The following is a 17,674-nucleotide window of genomic DNA, read 5'->3' as shown; positions in this document are numbered from 1 at the left end:
GTACGTGACAGTTTGTTAGCTAGTTGTCGTGGAAACTAGCTAAATGGAGGGATTTTGAAGCTAGCTAAGGACAGAGTCGGTGTCGAGAAGAAGTCTATAGCGACTGCTTAAATCTTTGCACAAATTAGCCAGTTTGCCAACTAGTTAGACCTAGCGAGAGTTATCTGTAGCAATACCTTGGCTTCAAACTGCAAAGTTATCATTGAGTCGCTAACTAACGTAGATAGTACTCTGGCTGTGTGCGCGGGGAAGGGCCCTGGAGAGCTGGAAAAGTATCATCGACAACATCATGACCCAACAAGGAGCAGCGCTACAAACCTACAACAATGAGCTTGTCAAGTGTAAGTGAATGTGGCATTTCGTATATTTGTCGTTAAATAATTTGTCACTTAACTTTAGTGTTTTGACAGACATCAAATCCGATTGATAAAATACTACGTTGCTTTAGTTAACTGTTAGCTTGGTAGAAACTATAGCTATGTCAATATGTTAGCTAGCTAGCTTCTTGTTTTCACTTGTTTGGGTCCGTTGTGGAAATATCTGTATTTTTATGCTGTACTTAGGCCCTTCAGGGACAAAGATTTAATGAATGTACCATATTCCAGCTCCTCCTTTTGGACAGCTACAACTAATTAGGCACGTGTGACTGAATCTTTTTAGCTAACCTTGAAAGAGTATACTGCTTCTTTCCCATGCTTTGATGCAGCCTGTTTCTAGGCTCTTTCTCTTTGATGCTGTTTCCTTTTCTCCCCATAGAAAATCATTATTTCCCTAGGTACATGTGCAGACAGTTCTCTTTATCACTACACAAGAGTAAGTGTGATTTAGTCAACTGAGTTGTTGAAAGGGTAGGGAGGGGGATTAAAGAAGGCAGAATTATGTCCTTCCTTAGTCTGTATTTTATAAGCAAGAGACCCTAGACTTGGACCCAGTCTGTGCGGACGTTTACCTGTTTGATTTGCCAAGGAAATATGTTTAGTTTGAAATACATTTGTATTCATTTATTTCTTTAAGCCTTCATTTAGTAATTTACACACTTGTGACACCCAGTTTGTGGTTAGTTGGAGGGGATATAACTGTTACAAAAATGTACTGCAGATAGTGTCTGCAGCTATTCCAGACTACAGCAGACCCATGGGAAATATCCACAGACTATAATTAACCTTGCTTTAGCACAGCCGTCAAACCCCTGACACTTAGTTTAAATCAAGACATGGCATTCTGCAGAATTTAAATGAATACAACTGAGAGTAACTGTTTAAATCAGTCCATGTATAGATGCCCATAATCTGACTGACATGACTGGTAATGTCAGAGGAATTTGATCTAGGCTTGCAGACATCTCGAGTCTAGTTTAGCCCCAGTGTTGTGCTTCAGGACTATTTTCATTGGAATTGTCTGTAAGATCAATTGAACCCTTGATTCTCAACCCACTCATTATAGTTTTGATAGATTTTATGTCAGCAGTTATGAACCATAATGGCTGGCTTTGAAAATATAGGCTAGTATTATGGAGCTGATTCGATGGCGTGTTGATGAAACTAATGCCTATCTTAGTCTGTGAAAGATCTTAGTCCGTAGCTATGGAATTAGATGTGACCTCTGGCAGTGGGTTTTCATTAATGTATGATTGACTCAGTCTCTCACACACTTTCATCCATCACAGGCTGGAATGGGCTGATTCAACAGGAAAGGGCTGCTGAGTGAGGGGGACCTCAGTTTAGACCTCCCCCTCCTTGTTATTCCTCTTACATTGTGCACAGGAAGTCTGACATGTATTTAGAAGGATAGATTATAGGCCTCTAGGTTTTCTCTTTAAAATACCCCGATTTGTTCCTATTCACATGCTGTTGGGACTAGGAATGTAGGCCCAGGCTATATTTGATGCTAAGCATTCATAAGTAATTGGTTTAGGCTACAGCTACACTGTAAAAACAGTCACATGTACACATGAATTGAACACCATGGTAGTATCCACATTTAATTGTACATTTACATTCCACCTCCTAAACAGCCAGTGTTTCCTTCTCCCCAGGTATTGAGGAGCTGTGCTCTAAGAGGGATGAGTTGAACCGTCAGATACAGCTGGAGGAGGAGGAGAAGGGTCGTCTACAACACGACATTCGTGTCCTCACTGAGAAGCTAAGCCGCGTCAATGAGAGCTTGGCCAGACGACTCACCGCCCGCGCTGACTTTGACCGCACAATCGCTGAGACTGAGGCTGCCTATATGAAGGTCAGGCCAGGGTTTAGGGGGTTTATTTTTGTGTTTAGGTTTTTCAACGCAAGTTTAGTCTCACAAAACCCTGAATGGATATTATGTCAGCTTTACAGGATCACTCATGTTAATTTGACTGCAAAAAGCCCCTACAAACGTACAGGGCAAGACATTTTCTGACTCACAAAAGAACCCTGGAATTACTTGTAATTCAAGACAACATGCATCCCACGTATTTTCTTAATATTCAACTCCCTTGGTGTTACTAAGAGCTTAATGGCAGAGCAAACAAACGCCCGTAAGTGTCGTTAATTAAAAACAACGGAGTGCTCAGTCAGACTTACAATCAAATTGTTACACAGCACATTATTATGCTGCATCTCATCCCCACTTACCTCAGGCTATATGGTATTTCATAACCTGAGTCAAGTGTCATGTTAATTCATGCCTTATTCTCTCAGATTCTGGAGAGCTCTCAGACACTGCTGAGTGTACTAAAGAAGGAAGCGGGAAATCTCGGCAAAGCCACTGAACCCAGAGGGAAAGACCACTGACGTCCAGACTACCTTCCCTCTCACCCGGATACCAGCACTTCCCCTCACCATCTTATCTAGAACTGTTTGTAATATATTTATGTAAAAATGTTTTGAATATCTAACTCTGATCTTTACTGGTGTACTCATTTTATATCAATTGAATTATTTTAATAAAGTTTTAAGATTCCCTTCGCATTTGCTGTGTATGGAACCAACTCAAGTCATTCCATTTGTTTGAGTGCTGTGTCTTTCAACAAATACGCACACACTCTCTTGGAAGATTCTGCCTTGACGTGAGGGCTGGAGACTAGTCTGACACTGCAACAGAAACTATTCACACTGTCAAGGCTTCATCTATTTATTGAGCTTTCATTTGTACAGTTCTAACATCTTTTTTTTGCCCAAATCATTGACAACTACAAATTTTACAGTAAGCACATCTTTGACGCTGGAGATTAATAGATGAGGCTACAGTATGACAGTTTCTTAACAGGAATATACAATGGTCCCAGGCTTCATCAATATTCTTTCAAGTGAATCTGTCTCATCCCAATAATGGCCATCTGAATCTTGCTGGTGTCACCATATGATCACTGGAACATGCCATTATAAAGCCCTAGCTCTTGGTCCCCCGACTCAAAGGCACACAATTCCCAGGAAAAGCTGTTGGACTACTTAGGGAGCTGGTCCTAAATGCAGCAGTTGGCACAGATGAATGGCAGGTGTGCTCTAAATATGCTTTGTGGGATGAATCCAAGGATTATCATTCCCTGGTTTCCCCAATAGGGTTGTGGCAGAAACTGAGGTCATGCATCATTTCTCATCGATTGACGAGCTCCTCTTTCACCTTGCCTGTATTTCTTGTGAGGGGCAAAATAAAATCTTGACAAAACAATCGAAATCTGTCTAATCATGATACATAATTACAGTAGAGAAATGTTGACCCTCCCAATAGCCAGTCCTGTCTAATCTAAACCCCTTTGAAGATATTCAAGAAACTGTACATCAATACTGTCTGAAGGAGTATGTTTGAGAATGCGAGTCGTGGCCACCATAATTAACGAGTCAATTGGCATTGAGTAAAAATCTTTTGAAGACTTAGAGCCATCTTATTTTTAAAAAAAACACTGGTCTCAGCTACACACAATTGTTTAAGTTTCATATCAATGTCTTCATTACTAAAATAGACTAGCTCACTGTGGCAGGGGTTCCCAAACTCAGTCCTCAGGACCCCAATGACTGCATGTTTTGGTTTTTGCCCTAGCACTACACAGCTGATTCAAATCAACTATTCATCAAGTGTGTAGTGTTAAGGCAAAAAAACAAAACGTGCACCTCTTGCGGTCCCGAGGACCAAGTTTGGGAAACCCCGCTCTATGGAATGTGAAAGTGTTGGAGGTCGGGCTGTAGAGGTCAGAAGCTATTCACTGGTCAATGAAGGAAAAACATGGCCATGAGGACGCACCCTTCCTTGTTCCATCTATAGCAGCTATTTGTTCCATACACTACACAAGAACGAGTATCTGACAGGCAACCTTTCAAACCCACATGCTGGTGAATGGTTTCAATAGTTGCTATTCTTGGTTTACCTTTGATCTTGGTATCTTTCACACTTGGCAGTGTTCAAACATTAACACTGAAAGGGGGAAATTGTTTCTAATAGTATTCGAGACAATGGGTCCAATTCCAGGCTACACCAAGGCATTTATACTCTGTCCCTTTGACATTAAGCTTCTTGCAGAAGGTATTCATAATATCAAATGGTCATGAGCTGCCGAGGCAATATTTGAAGCAGTACTTCACAGATCGTTGAGCAGGTCTACAGAGCATTTCTTAAGAGGGAGTGTTGACATTTGCTTGCTCCTGGACTCTTCTGGCAAAATCTCCAACACAGCATTGGAAACATACAAAAACTAAAAAGGCACACAGAAGAAGCATACACTACGGGGAACCAAGTCAATTGAAATCAGGTAGAAAAACAAAGAACTAGGATTGTGGAACCCTTGCCGTATTTAAGTCTTGTTTTTGTCTGCCCATTCCCTATGAAGTGTGGCGTCCTCAGCCTACGTTGTGGGACTCCAGGACACAACACTGAGTTTCTTCTTTACCATGATAAGAATGGGCACTGATGGCTTCCTTGTTTAAGGAATTTGGTCACTTACCTTCACAAGGTCACCACCACCACACAACTCCCCTTTACAAGGACACACAGACACCATACACTGCATTCAGACCCCTTGACTTTTTCCACAGCCTTATTCTAAAATGGAAAACAAAACATTTCCTCAATCTACACACACAATACCCCATAATGACAAAGTGAACAGTTTAAAAAAAATAGTTTGCACATTTATTAAAAATAACAGAAATACCTTATTTACATAAGTATTCAAACCTTTTTCTATGAGACTGGAAATTGAGATGTTTCTACAACTGGATTGGAGTCCACCTGTGGTAAATTCAATTGATTGGACACAATTTGGAAAGGCACACACCTGTCTATATAAGGACCCACAGTTGACAGTGCATGTCAGAGCAAAAGCCATAAAGTCGAAGGAACTGTCCATAGTGCTCCGAGACAGGATTGTGTAGACGCACAGATCTGGGGAAGGGTACCAAAAACATTTCTGCAGCATTGCAGGTCCCCCAGAACAGTGGCCTCCATCATTCTTAAACTGAGGAAGTTTGGAACCACCAAGATTCTTCCTAGAGCTGGCCGCACAGCCAAACTGATGGTCACTGACAGATCTCCAGAGTTCCTCTATGGAGATGGGAGAATCTTTTAGAAGGACAACCATCTCTGCAGCACTCCAACAATCAGGCCTTTATGGTTGAGTGGCCAGACAGAAACCACTCCTCAGTAAAAGACACGACAACCCGCTTGGAGTTTGCCAAAAGGCACCTAAAGGACTCTCAGACCATGAGAAACAAGATTCTCTGGTCTGATTAAACAAAGATTGAACTCTTTAGCCTGAATGCCAAGCGTCATGTTTAAAGGAAACCTGGCACCATCCCTACGGTGAAGCATGGTGGCGGCAGCATCATCCTGTGGGGATGTTTTTCAGCGGCAGGGACTGAGAGACTAGTCAGGATCGAGAGAAAGATGAACGGAGCAAAGTACAGAGAGATCCTTGATGAAAACCTGCTCCAAATTGCTCAGGACCTCATAATGGGGCAAAGGTTCACCTTACAACAGGACAACGACCCTAAGCACACAGCCAAGACAACGCAGGAGTGGCTTCAGGACAAGTCTCTGAATGTCCTTGAGTAGCCCAGCCAGAGCCCGAACTTGAACCCAATCTAACATCTCTGGAGAGACCGGAAAATAGCTGTGCAGTGATACTCCCCATCCAACCTGACAGAGCTTGAGAGGATCTACAGAGAAGAATGGGAGAAACTCCCCAAATACAGGGGTGCCAAGCTTGTATCATCATACCCAAGAAGACTCGAGGCTGTAATCGCTGCCGAAGGTGCTTCAACAAAGTACTGAGTAAAGGGTCTGAATACTTAAGTAAGTGTAATTTATAAAAACCTGTTTTTGCTTTGTCATTATAGGGTATTGTGTGTAGATTAATGAGGGGAAAAAACTATTTAATCCATTTTAGAATAAGGCTGTAACATTACAAAATGTGAAAAAGTCAAGGGGTCTGAATACTTTCCGAATGCACTGTATTGTGGTCATTCCTATTATACGTACGCAGTATGCATAATATGACATCAATGATGGAGACACAGAGATAGACATCAAGGCAGACAGAATGGAGCCAGATAGCCGCCTTCTAGAGATCGTAAGCCTGGAAAACCGCATTATAATGCATGATTATCTTCCAAGCTCAGATTTCTTTGGACAATCAAATACAGTCTGTCAGAGATCTGGTTCAGACTTCACTGCTCAATGGCAGTCAGTGAGAGGAATTGGTAGTGGTTGAGAGAACAGACAGATCAACTGTACATGTAAGGTGAGGACAGTCCAGCTGCTTGGGTTGTGTGGTTGGTTGATTGATGTATATGTATCAAACTAAACAGGTGTGGAAAAAGAGTGATTTTATTGTGATGGAGTGCAACTTGAGGTCCAATTCTGTTAAGTCTCACTGGGCACTGGTAGGAGTCTGGTCCCAGCCTGGGTTGTGTAACTGTGGTTCTGAGTCCAAGCTGCAGGGCAGTGGTCATTCCTGTTTGGTCCAGGCATATCAGAAGTACAGAGCAGGTTCACTGCTGAAATCTGACAGAGAGGAGCTGTCTGCTGGGGTGAGCTGATATATATGGAATGAAGAGCAGGAGAGAGAGAAATAGTTACTTTAGTAAATGATGTGCTGCTATGCCATTCTGATACTTTTAAAAGTAGCCCCACAAAAGTTGAGGTTGATGAATGAATGTGTCACATCATATACAGTACCAATCACAAGTTTGGACACACCTACTCATTCCAGGGTTTTTCTTTATTTTTCTACATTGTAGACATCAAAATCATGTAGCAACCAAAAGAGCGTTAAATAAATCAAAATATATTTTATATTTGAGATTCTTCTAAGTAGCCACCGTTTGCCTTTATGACAGCTTTGCACACTCTTGGCATTCTCTCAACCAGCTTCATGAGGTAGTCACCTGGAATGCATTTCAATTAACAGGTGTGCCTTGTTAAAAGTTCATTTGTGGAATATCTTTCCTTCTTTAAGTGTTTGAGCCAATCAGTTGTATTGTGACAAGGTAGGGGTGGTATACAGAAGATAGCCCTATTTGATGAAAGACCAAGTCCATATTATGGCAAGAACAACTCAAATAAGCAAAGAGAAATGACAGTCTATCATTACTTTAAGACATGAAGTCAATTCATAAAATGACTATAACTTTTAAAGTTTCTTCAAGTGTAGTTGCAAAAACCATCAAACACTATGATGAAACTGGATCTCATGAGGACTGCCACAGGAAAGGAAGACCCAGAGTTACCTCTGCTGCAGAGGATAAGTTCATTACAGTTACCACCCTCAGAAATTGCAGCCCAAATAAATCCTTCACAGAGTTCAATTAACAGACACATCTCAACATCAACTGTTCAGAGGAGACGGCGTGAATCAGACCTTCATGGTCAAATTTCTGCAAAGAAACCACTACTAAAGTACACCAATAAGAAGAGACTTGCTTGGGCCAAGAAACACGAGCAATTGACATTAGACAGGTGGATATCTGTCCTTTGGTCTGATGTGTCCAAATGTGAGATTTTTGGTTGCAACCGCCGTGTCTGAGATGCATTGTAGGTGAATGGATGATCTCCGCATGTGTGGTTCCCACCGTGAAGCATGGAGGAGGTGGTGTGATGTTGTGGGGGTGATTTTCTGATGACACTGTGATTTATTTAGAATTCAAGGCACACTTAACCAGCATGGTTACCACAGCATTCTGCAGTGATACACCATACCATCTGGTTTGCGCTTAGTGGGACTTGCATTTGTTTTTCAACAGGACAATGACCCAAAACACACCTCCAGGCTGTATAAGGGCTATTTGACCAAGAAGGAGAGTGATGGACTGCTGCATCAGATGACCTGGCCTCCACAATCACCCAACCTCAACCCAACTGAGATGATTTGGGATGAATTGGACCGCAGTAAACGAAAAGCAGCCAACAAGTGCTCAGCATTTGTGGGAACTCCTTCAAGACTGCTAGAAAAGCATTCCAGGTGAAGCTGGTTGAGAAAATGCCAAGAGTGCGCAAAGCTGTCATCAAGGCAAAGGGTGGCTACTTTGAAGAATCTCAAATATAAAATATATTGATTTCTTTAACACCTTTTTGGTTACTACATGATTCCATAGTTTTGATATCTTCACTATTATTCTACAATGTAGAAAATAGTGAAAATAAAGAAAAACTCTTGAATGAGTAGGTGTGTCCAAACTTTTGACTGGTATTGTTGCCTCACCATAACTTCCCCTGACATTTGTGTGCGCTGGAAATTGGTGTCCCCCTGGTAAACAGGGTCATCAAGCTTATGTTCCTGCCAGCTGTTAAAGTCCACAGTGTGCTTGGGAATGTAACTGGACAGATCTGAAGACATAGGAATGGGGGAAAGCACAATGCAAGTCTGTAGCACATTGGTTATTTATTTTACATGATTTTTTGCACAAGCTCATGTACACGTTGATTAAAGACTGGCAATAAGCTGTGTATTGAATAACTAACGTAATTATACTGCATGTCTACTGTTTAATGGGGAGACATTTATGGGAGAGCAGATAAGAACGACAGATATGTTTAGTTACAACTCACTGAAAGATAGTTTTTGCCTGCTGAACCCCAGCAGTTTCTTCGTTAGGATGTAATGCTAACTCTGACCAGTAGGTGTCTCCCATGCTACATCAAACAGTAGCAGTTCAGTGCCAAACCACCATGCAGCCATTTCCAGATTACTAATAGGTTGTATGGAATTCCTTCCTTTCCTTTTCCTTATCTTACCCTCCTTACCATTAGAATATGTTACATTTAGTCAGTTGGATTACTTTCCCTTTAACTCTGTCCTCTTCTCACTCCAAATCCATCCCCTCCCACTTCCTCTCATTCTATCCGTTTCCTGCTTTCCTTTCCCCTCCCCCCATTCCCTCTTTCTCGCCCTCACCAGTGCCGTTGCTGGTGTAGCTCGGACGAGGGATGTGGATGCGGCCCACCATGCTGGGCTGATCTTCCTCCTGTCCTCCTCCCTTCCCTTCCGCTGCCGCCTCCTCCTCCTCCTCCTCCTCTCCGCTGTCCCACACGCTGCTCTCTGAGGGGTACTCATAGCTGCTCTGCAGGCTTGACTCGTTGAACGATATCTTCAGCTGAGTGAGGGGGAACGGAGAAGTCAGTCAGTGATTTAAAAACACTCAAACATAAGACTCAGTGGTGAAATGGTAGGCCTGCTGTTTTCTATGGTTCTCTTAAGGGTTGAGTGCTATGAATCGAATTGATCTCCCATCAGCACTTTCAATCAGTAAGTGTACCAGAGAGAAAATGTCAGCTTCATGTTAATTCATGCCCAAAACTTGACATCATTAGGCTAACTCAATGATTGGGATTTCCCGTAGCTCTGCTTGCCACAATAATTATTTTCTTCCTCAGCACTACAGAGTCCGTTCAGTATGATAGTACTGCCACAAAAGATTCAACGCTGCAGAATTAAAATACCACCAGTTTATTGTGCATACTGTACTTTACTCAGCTATGATAGAATAGTTATATGACCACATTGAACAATAACAAAGAATTTTGTTTCCTTATTACTGTATCATTAAATGTAATTTGGCTTATCGCATTGTCAGGCTGGCCTACTTTGATTGGATGAATTTCACCACCAGCATTATATGGTACGTGTACGTGACCCAAACTGAACCTAGTAGCCTACACAAGCACATTATCTTGATTTATTGGGGTTACCTTAAAGGCACTTGTAATGATGAGAATATGTTTTTGACCTGTGAGTTTAACTTCTCAGTGTCGGTCTCTAGTATCATAGCACAGGGCAGGCGGCAGCCTTGCAGGGGCTGCTGGCATTGTGATTGATGGCTGGAGAGCTCGTTGTACAACATCTCCGTTTGGCTACACCCCAGCGCTGCACAAACATGCCACCGTGGGGTGAGACTTTGTGGCAACATGTTGCAGAACGTCACTATCAACTTCACAACAGTCAACCTCAATAGTCTGAAGGCTTAATGAAGCTCAAAACAACATTGATCTTTAATGGCTAATAAGCTGTGACAATTAAGCGTACAATGCAGACGGGTACATGTACACACACAGAGTTACTGCTGTGTCTCCCAAGAGTCAGCTGATGTTGGTGCTGAGGCTCTGATGTGCCTCTCCCCCCCATGGCTCCATCCCACTCAGTAGGCTCTAAATTGGCCCTAATCTCCATCACAAGGCCCAGCCTCAGTCCCTACCCTAACTCCTTCCCCAGCTCCAACTCCAGTCTGGCCTGCTAGACATATGGATATAGGGCAAGACGGGGACAAAGTCAGAGAAACCTTAATGCACACAGGCTAAGTAAGCATTCTGTCAATGCAATCAAAAGACATTAGAAATGTTCTCCTCTAGAGACAGAATTACAAGCTGGAATGAGCTTAGTTCTTAATCTAGATCAATATGTTATAATTTAGTCTCATCAAAATGAGAATAGGCTCTCTCTCATACATTCAATAACTCAGTCATTTCTCAGCCCTGATGATACTGTATGCTTTGATAAAACAAAAACCCATTGAGGCGTGCTGCCTTAATGCTGATTTAGAAAGTGCTTTCATTTTCACTTGTGGTGCATTTTTCAGTTCATCATCATAAGCATGTGCTTTCAGAAGGGAAAGGGCATGCATTGAACTCTATTAATCTAAGCACTATAATTAGACAGTTTTATAAATCAGTCATTTTAATTCTTTACAATTAAAATTACTTTAAAACCCAAGAAAGATGCAGATATCATATTAGGGACAAAACCAACTTATTTTTTAATCATGTGATCTATCAAGACAGTGAATTAGTTGTGTGTTTGGCTGAACCAAAGTGGCAGCCGTGGCCTTCCAGTGACAAAGACTAAATGAGGACCACAAATACTATTTTTAAGGTATTAAATCCATTCATTTGGAGTCTAAAGCCATATCACTGGAGCTCCAGCCCCAAAAAGACCATCAGCTTTACAAATCAGCTTTTTTAATGTCTAAAACCCTCGCTCTCTCCCGAGTTCCCTGATCAACTTAATCACACCAAAGCATTTCACCACGTGGTCCATGTCCTGCTTTAGGAGTCTATCTCCATGCCAGAAGAGTGTATCAATAAAATCAGACTATCCACGGGGTTAGCTTCCTCTCTGTGTAGATCTGGGCTGAGACGTCAGGGCTGCCCCCCTCTCTCTCTCTGCCCACCCGTGGCTATGAAGGCCTGTATTATTCAAGAAGTGATTGCTGTCCTCCTCTCTCTGGGCACTGAGACAGGCCAACAGAGGGCCGATTCAGGCACCAGGCTCCTCCCATTCATCACTGCACACTTCAGCAGGACAGAGACCACAGAACCAAATTGTCTGAGCGCTCTCTCACTCCAAAAACAGGACAATGACACAGAAATGACTCAGCTGAAGAAGATTTGAGCGTTTGCTGTTGGTTTTTTTCCTCAAGAGAGTAGTGAGTGTATTAATATAGTGTGTTGGAAAAAATGGTGTCTGTTTGCAATTCTGTCTGTGCGGGAGAGAAAGTGCACAACAGAAAGAGTAACAATGCGAGAGAAGGAGCGAGACAAAGCGAGAGGGCATTAACATTTTCCAGGCCACCCAGCACGCTGTCCTAGTTTATTAGAGGGTGCAGTGACATGGTAGAATCTGGTAGAGTTCATCCCAACATTCTGGCAGCAGATTAGAGGTGAGCTCTGCTGTGGAAATTGGGTAGGAGCTACAGCAAGTACAAGGTTGGGCATTTCCATTTAAAAAGGACCCATGAGCACCAACATGTGAAGTTCATGGCTGGCTGGCTAGCTAGCTAGACAGACAGACGGGACAGACAGACAAAAGTTTGGACGCACCTACTCATTCCAGGGTTTTTCTTTATTTTTACTATTTTCTACAATGTAGAATAGTGAAGACATCAAAACTATGAAATAACACATGGAATCATGTAGTAACCAAAAAAGTGTTAAATCAAAATATATTTTATATTTGAGATTCTTCTAAGTAGCCACCCTTTGCCTTGATGACAGCTTTGCAAGAGGTTCCCCTGCTCCGTTATAATTATCCGTGAATTCCTTTGTGATCGGTTTTTGTAAGAGATGTGACCACTTTCGTTAGTTTCACGCCGCTTCAATGGAAGTGCGTTGGGCTTCTCTTTTGCGGTAAAACCATGTGTGTTTATTAGGAGGATGAGGATTATTGGTTTCAACTTGGCTTTCTATACAAATCCTTAAATTAAAAGAAAGGAACCTGGTTTTTGGTCACTTTCTCATTATAAAAACAGCGATAGTGAGATTCAGATGGTGAGATGAATGCTACAGCTAGCCATGGCTTTGTGTCCCCCTGCATCGGCCACATAGGCTACAGAAAAATCTCCATGCATCCAATCTATTTAGTCAGGCAATGTCCACATTATTCTCACATTTTAGAATGTAATAATTTTTATAATTGCTGCATTGGCAAGGCCTAAAAAAAAACTATTCTTAAAGTGGTAATGGCCTACTTTAACACTTTTTGTATGTTTTTTGGAGCAGTGGGGTTCTATATTAGGCCCTATATGTACAATTATAGAAATTATACAATTGTATAACATTGAGGTCCTTGAACATTACAATGAAGTGCTTGAAAATGTCCCTGAAAGTCCTTGAATTTTACTTGCCAATGTCTTTATGAACCCTGCTTAGAGTATGTATAGTCCTAGGCCTATGTTGTTGTATAGGTGGAGTTATGGGCCAATATGCATATATTCATTTTTATTCCTCTAAGTACACATGTGGAACTGCATGAAAATCATTCAGATTTTTGTTTCAAACCATTTTGAAATGTTGATCCTGATGTTACACATTGGCCCCATTATTTATAGAAAGACCCATATATCCGTTTAAACAATTTTCCATCCCAAAATTAGGAATAAGCAAAGGCTTTAATTTCTGGTCAAATAGATGGGAAAAGGTTTTTAGACCAGTTTCCCAATCTTGGTCCTGGGGCCCCCCGGGTGCACGTTAAATGTAAATACTACAGTATTAACAAGTGTTTTTCACTACAGTGAATACTACAGTAAAGTCCCCAAAAACACTACAGTGAATACTATACTATTTATAACATAGTATACTATTGTTTTTTCAGAACAGTAAAATAAAAGTAAAGTACAGTAGAACACTAGAGTAGTGCCTACTGTACATATTGTATCTGATTTGGTCTGGTCTGAAACAACCAAATATGGTGTTTGGGGGCAGAGCTCATTACAATAACAGCCAGTGTGTACAATAATTTCCAAATATGCAAAAGAAGGATTTTGTATATTTCTACCTTTGTGTTCAGGATACATCACCAAGAAGAGAAGGACATTCATATCCATAATTATACATTTCTGTATAGTACAGATCAGGGACCCATGATGAAATTCCATTAACAAAATAAAACATTTCAAAGTCAAGGTGTCATAACTGACACCCCATTCTTTCTGCAGACATCTTTGAATCTTTATTCGGAGCAGATATTTAAGAGCTTTTGGAAAACGTGGTCTCATAAAATACTAAGGAAGATTTTATTGTAATTCGGTTACCAAACTTTGCATTTGCAGTCTACACAGTTCTTCCAGCAAATGTGTTTTTGTGAAGTTCTCTGTGTAAATTGTTCAAAGTAGTCTTTGTGTATAGAGTTGTACGGTTTGTTAAACTCTGAAATCAGTTTTTTGTTTGGCATACATTTTAAAGTAAAAAAATCTGAATCAAAGCGTAATTGCATTACTGTGGAATTGCCCATTTGTAGGTGTGTGTGGGGTTACATGGGTGTGTTTTGTGATAGGAGAGGAGGAGGGATTGCCTTGTTAATGCCCCTCATTGAGGTGTGGGACAGACTGACCAGATGCCTGATTAAAGCTCATCTCCTGCCAGCCAGTTAATATTAGAATCCTACTACAGTGGAGGAGACAGACAGCCACTCGCATACATTATCATATAGAGAGAGGAGATTTGAGCGTAACCGAAATGAAATAGCTAGCTAGTTAGCAGTGCACGCTAGTAGCATGTCAATCAGTGACGTGTCTCGCTCTGAGACCTTGAAGTAGTTGTTTCCCTTGTCGCTCTTTTTGTGGAGCGATAGGTAACGACGCTTCGAAGGTGACTGTTGCTGATGTGTTTAGAGGGTCCCTGGTTCAAGCCCAGGTTGGGGCAAAGACAGGAACGGAAGCAACACTGTTAGATGAGCATGGATTGGAGTTATTCCAATAACATGCTGACTAAACCATTGCAAAATAAATTAACACCTTATTCAATAATATCATTCAAATTGCTTGCGGGCGTTTACATAGCCAGGCGCCAAAATAGAACTTGGTTCTATTAGAACTTGGTTCTATTTTAGGCACTTGACACGCTGCAAGTCCCGCCTCTCCCATCTACTCATTGGTTTATAAAACAAGCATATTAACCCACATGGGTGATTGAAAGATGAATGATGTCCACACTCCATTCCAGTTGGTGGCGGTAATGCACCTTAAAAAGTGGTTACCAACAGCCATATATAATCCAAAGAAGAACAAGACAACAAACAAGGAGAGATTAATAAAAAAAAAATATATATATATATATATATTATTTTTAAACTGCTTTCACCAATAGATTCATTTTCCGAGTAGAGAAAACATGATTTTGTATGACTGAAAACTGGATAAAAATTATACAAAAATCCAGCAAAAAAATAAATAAAAATGCCCATATGCATTTCAGGTAAAATAACAACCCAATCTTTATCTCCCAGGACAAATAACCTAGCAACAGCAAGCTAGCTAAATGTCCATGAATGTTTCATGTGTTAGGACCTGTCCTCAAATTAATATACACTACATGACCAAAAGTATGTGGACACCAGGTCCAACATCTCATTCCAAAATCATGGGCATTAATATGGAGTTGGTCCCCCCTTTGCTGCTATAACAGCTTCCACTCTTCTGGGAAGGCTTTCCACTAGATGTTGGAACATTGCTGCAGGGACTTGCTTCCATTCAGCCACAAGAGCATTAGTGAGGTCGGGCACTAATATTGGGCAGTCGGCGTTCCAATTCATCACAAAAGTGTTCGATGGAGTTGAGGTCAGGGCTCTGTGAAGGCCAGTCAATTTCTTCCACACAGATCTCGACAAACCATTTTTGTCCACGGGGGCATTGTCATGCTGAAACAGGAAAGGGTCTTCCCCAAGCTGTTACCATAGTTGGAAGCACAGAATCATCTACATTAGACTGTCATGTTGTGGCGTTAAGATTTCCCTTCACTGGAACTAAGGGGTCTAGCCCGAACCATGAAGAACAGCCCCAGACCATTATTATTCCTCCACCAAACTCTACAGATGACACTATGCATTCGGGCAGGTAGGGTTCTTCTGGCATCCGCCAAACCCAGATTTGTCCGTCAGACTGCCAGATGGTGAGCGTGATTCATCACTCCAGAGAACGCGTTTCCACAGCTCCAAAGTCCAATGGTGGCGAGCTATACACCACTCCAGCCGAAGCTTGGCATTCCACATGTTGATCTTAGGCTTGTGTGCGGCTGCTCGGCCATTTAATGAAGCTCCGGACGAAAAGTTCTGCTGACGTTGCTTCCAGGTAGTGAGTGTTGCAACCGAGGACAGAAGATTTTTACGTGCTACACGCTTCCGCAGTCCCGATCTGTGAGCTTGTGTGGCCTACCACTTTGTCGCTGAGCTGTTGTTCCTCCTAGATGTTTCCACTGCACAATAACAGCACTTACAGTTGACCGGGGCAGCTCTAGCAGGGCAGAAATTTGTAGAACTGACTTGTTGGAAAGGTGGCATCCTATGAAGGTGTCACGTTGAAAGTCACTGAGCTTTTCAGTAAGGCCATTCTACTGCCAATGTTTGTCTATGCAGATTGCATGGCTGTGTGCTCGATTTTATACACCTGTCAGCAACGGGTGTGGCCGAATCCACAAATTTGAAGGGGTGTCTACATACTTTGGTATATACAGGTGTAGTTTGTTCACAGCTGGTTTTGCTATTTTAACCTGCGTGTCATGAACGTGTCTGGTGGAGATAAACAATCAACATGCGCACGATGACACGCGGAGACGGTTTGATCAGCATGTAACGCACACCATTTCAATTTTTAAACCAGCCTTAAAGTAGACAGCAGCTCTACAGCACACAAAATAGTAGCAGGAACCATTGGTTTCTTAACTCACTAACAACCATTAGCAAATCTTCAACCATGTGTTAGTAACCACTGATTTAGTGCCTTGAAGTACCCCCCCTCCTCCTTACACACTGTCAATCATGTAGGCAGAATCTCACAGTTGTGGATGAAAGTGTTTGTTTGCTACAGTGTGAGCCATCTCTTAGATACAGTCAAAGACAGACAGAATATGTCAAATGAATGAAAAAGTGATATGGTCCATTACTTAATTAATGTCAAAGCTAAGGTGAATATATACACTGAATGCACAAAACATTAGGAACACCTTCCTAATATTGAGTTGCATCCCCTATTGGCCTCAGAATAGCCTCAATTCGTTGGTGTCGAAAGTGTTCCACAAGGATGCTGGCCCAGTTCTTGACACACTCAAACTGTTGCGTCTGTCACCTACTACCATACCCCGTTCAAAGGCACTTCAATATTTTGTCTTGCCCATTCACCCTCTTAATGGCACACATAAACCATCCATGTCTCAATTGTCTCAAGGCTTAAACATCCTTCTTTAAAATCAGTCTCCTTCCCTTAATCTACCCAGATTATAGTGGATTTAACAGGTAACATCCATAAGAGATCATAGCTTTCACCTGGGTTCACCTGGTCAGTCTGTCATGGAAAGAGCAGGTGTTCCTAATGTTTTGTGCACTCAGTGTCAGGAGTAAGCGAGAAAGCAAGTGCTGTGTATGGGCCTCTTCCTTATCCTGGAATCCTAATGGCAATATAGAATGGCCGCGGCTTGCGTTGCCAGGGTAACAAATGCCATGGATAAATGGGAGAGAGGAGGTGGAGCACGAACAGGCAGTACAGGGCTGAGAGGGAGAATGAGAGAGAGTGGAAGAGGCATGCTAGCAGACACACAGACCGTATTGTATATGCTCATTAAAAGAGGGAGAAATAAGGCATAGCGTGAGAGAATTAACTGAGTCCGATTATAACCTTACCACAGAAACACATGCAAGAACAGAATAGCCCACAGCAAACCATGCCACTACAGACCATGATCTGTGAGAAAGACATCTACAGGACATGATCTGTGAGAAAGACAT

General features: G+C 41.8%; 2 protein-coding genes across 2 annotated transcripts in view; one reads left to right on the top strand and one right to left on the bottom strand.

The window, feature by feature from the left end:
* Window positions 1-6: 6 nt before the first annotated feature.
* LOC115159592 (Sjoegren syndrome nuclear autoantigen 1) lies at window positions 7-2,977 on the top strand. Its single transcript, XM_029709464.1, has 3 exons — window positions 7-341; window positions 2,036-2,235; window positions 2,679-2,977. The coding sequence occupies exons 1-3, from the start codon at window positions 290-292 to the stop codon at window positions 2,769-2,771; spliced, it is 345 nt and encodes a 114-aa protein (XP_029565324.1). The 5' UTR covers window positions 7-289; the 3' UTR covers window positions 2,772-2,977.
* Window positions 2,978-6,407: 3,430 nt separating this feature from the next.
* The window catches only part of LOC115159590 (taperin), a 28,567-nt gene continuing 17,300 nt past the window's right edge, over window positions 6,408-17,674 (bottom strand). Inside the window, exons 2-4 of the mRNA XM_029709462.1 lie at window positions 9,365-9,563; window positions 8,672-8,796; window positions 6,408-7,006 (exon numbers count right to left, since the gene is read on the bottom strand). Coding sequence (XP_029565322.1) covers window positions 6,944-7,006; window positions 8,672-8,796; window positions 9,365-9,563 — 387 coding nt within the window. The 3' untranslated portion in view covers window positions 6,408-6,943. The remainder of the gene's footprint in view (window positions 7,007-8,671; window positions 8,797-9,364; window positions 9,564-17,674) is intronic.

The sequence above is a fragment of the Salmo trutta genome, chromosome 23 (assembly GCF_901001165.1).
Source record: "Salmo trutta chromosome 23, fSalTru1.1, whole genome shotgun sequence".
Classification (NCBI taxonomy): domain Eukaryota; kingdom Metazoa; phylum Chordata; class Actinopteri; order Salmoniformes; family Salmonidae; genus Salmo; species Salmo trutta.
Note: the sequence above shows the minus strand (reverse complement) of the source record. Positions and strands in the feature narration are given on the sequence as shown.

Bases quoted from the DNA above. Each gene is read 5' to 3' on its own strand.
- LOC115159592 (XM_029709464.1), top strand. From the start codon at position 290: ATGACCCAACAAGGAGCAGCGCTACAAACCTACAACAATGAGCTTGTC. The intron at 342-2,035 runs GTAAGTGAATGT...CCTTCTCCCCAG, and splicing joins CAACAATGAGCTTGTCAAGT to GTATTGAGGAGCTGTGCTCT. The intron at 2,236-2,678 runs GTCAGGCCAGGG...TTATTCTCTCAG, and splicing joins CTGAGGCTGCCTATATGAAG to ATTCTGGAGAGCTCTCAGAC.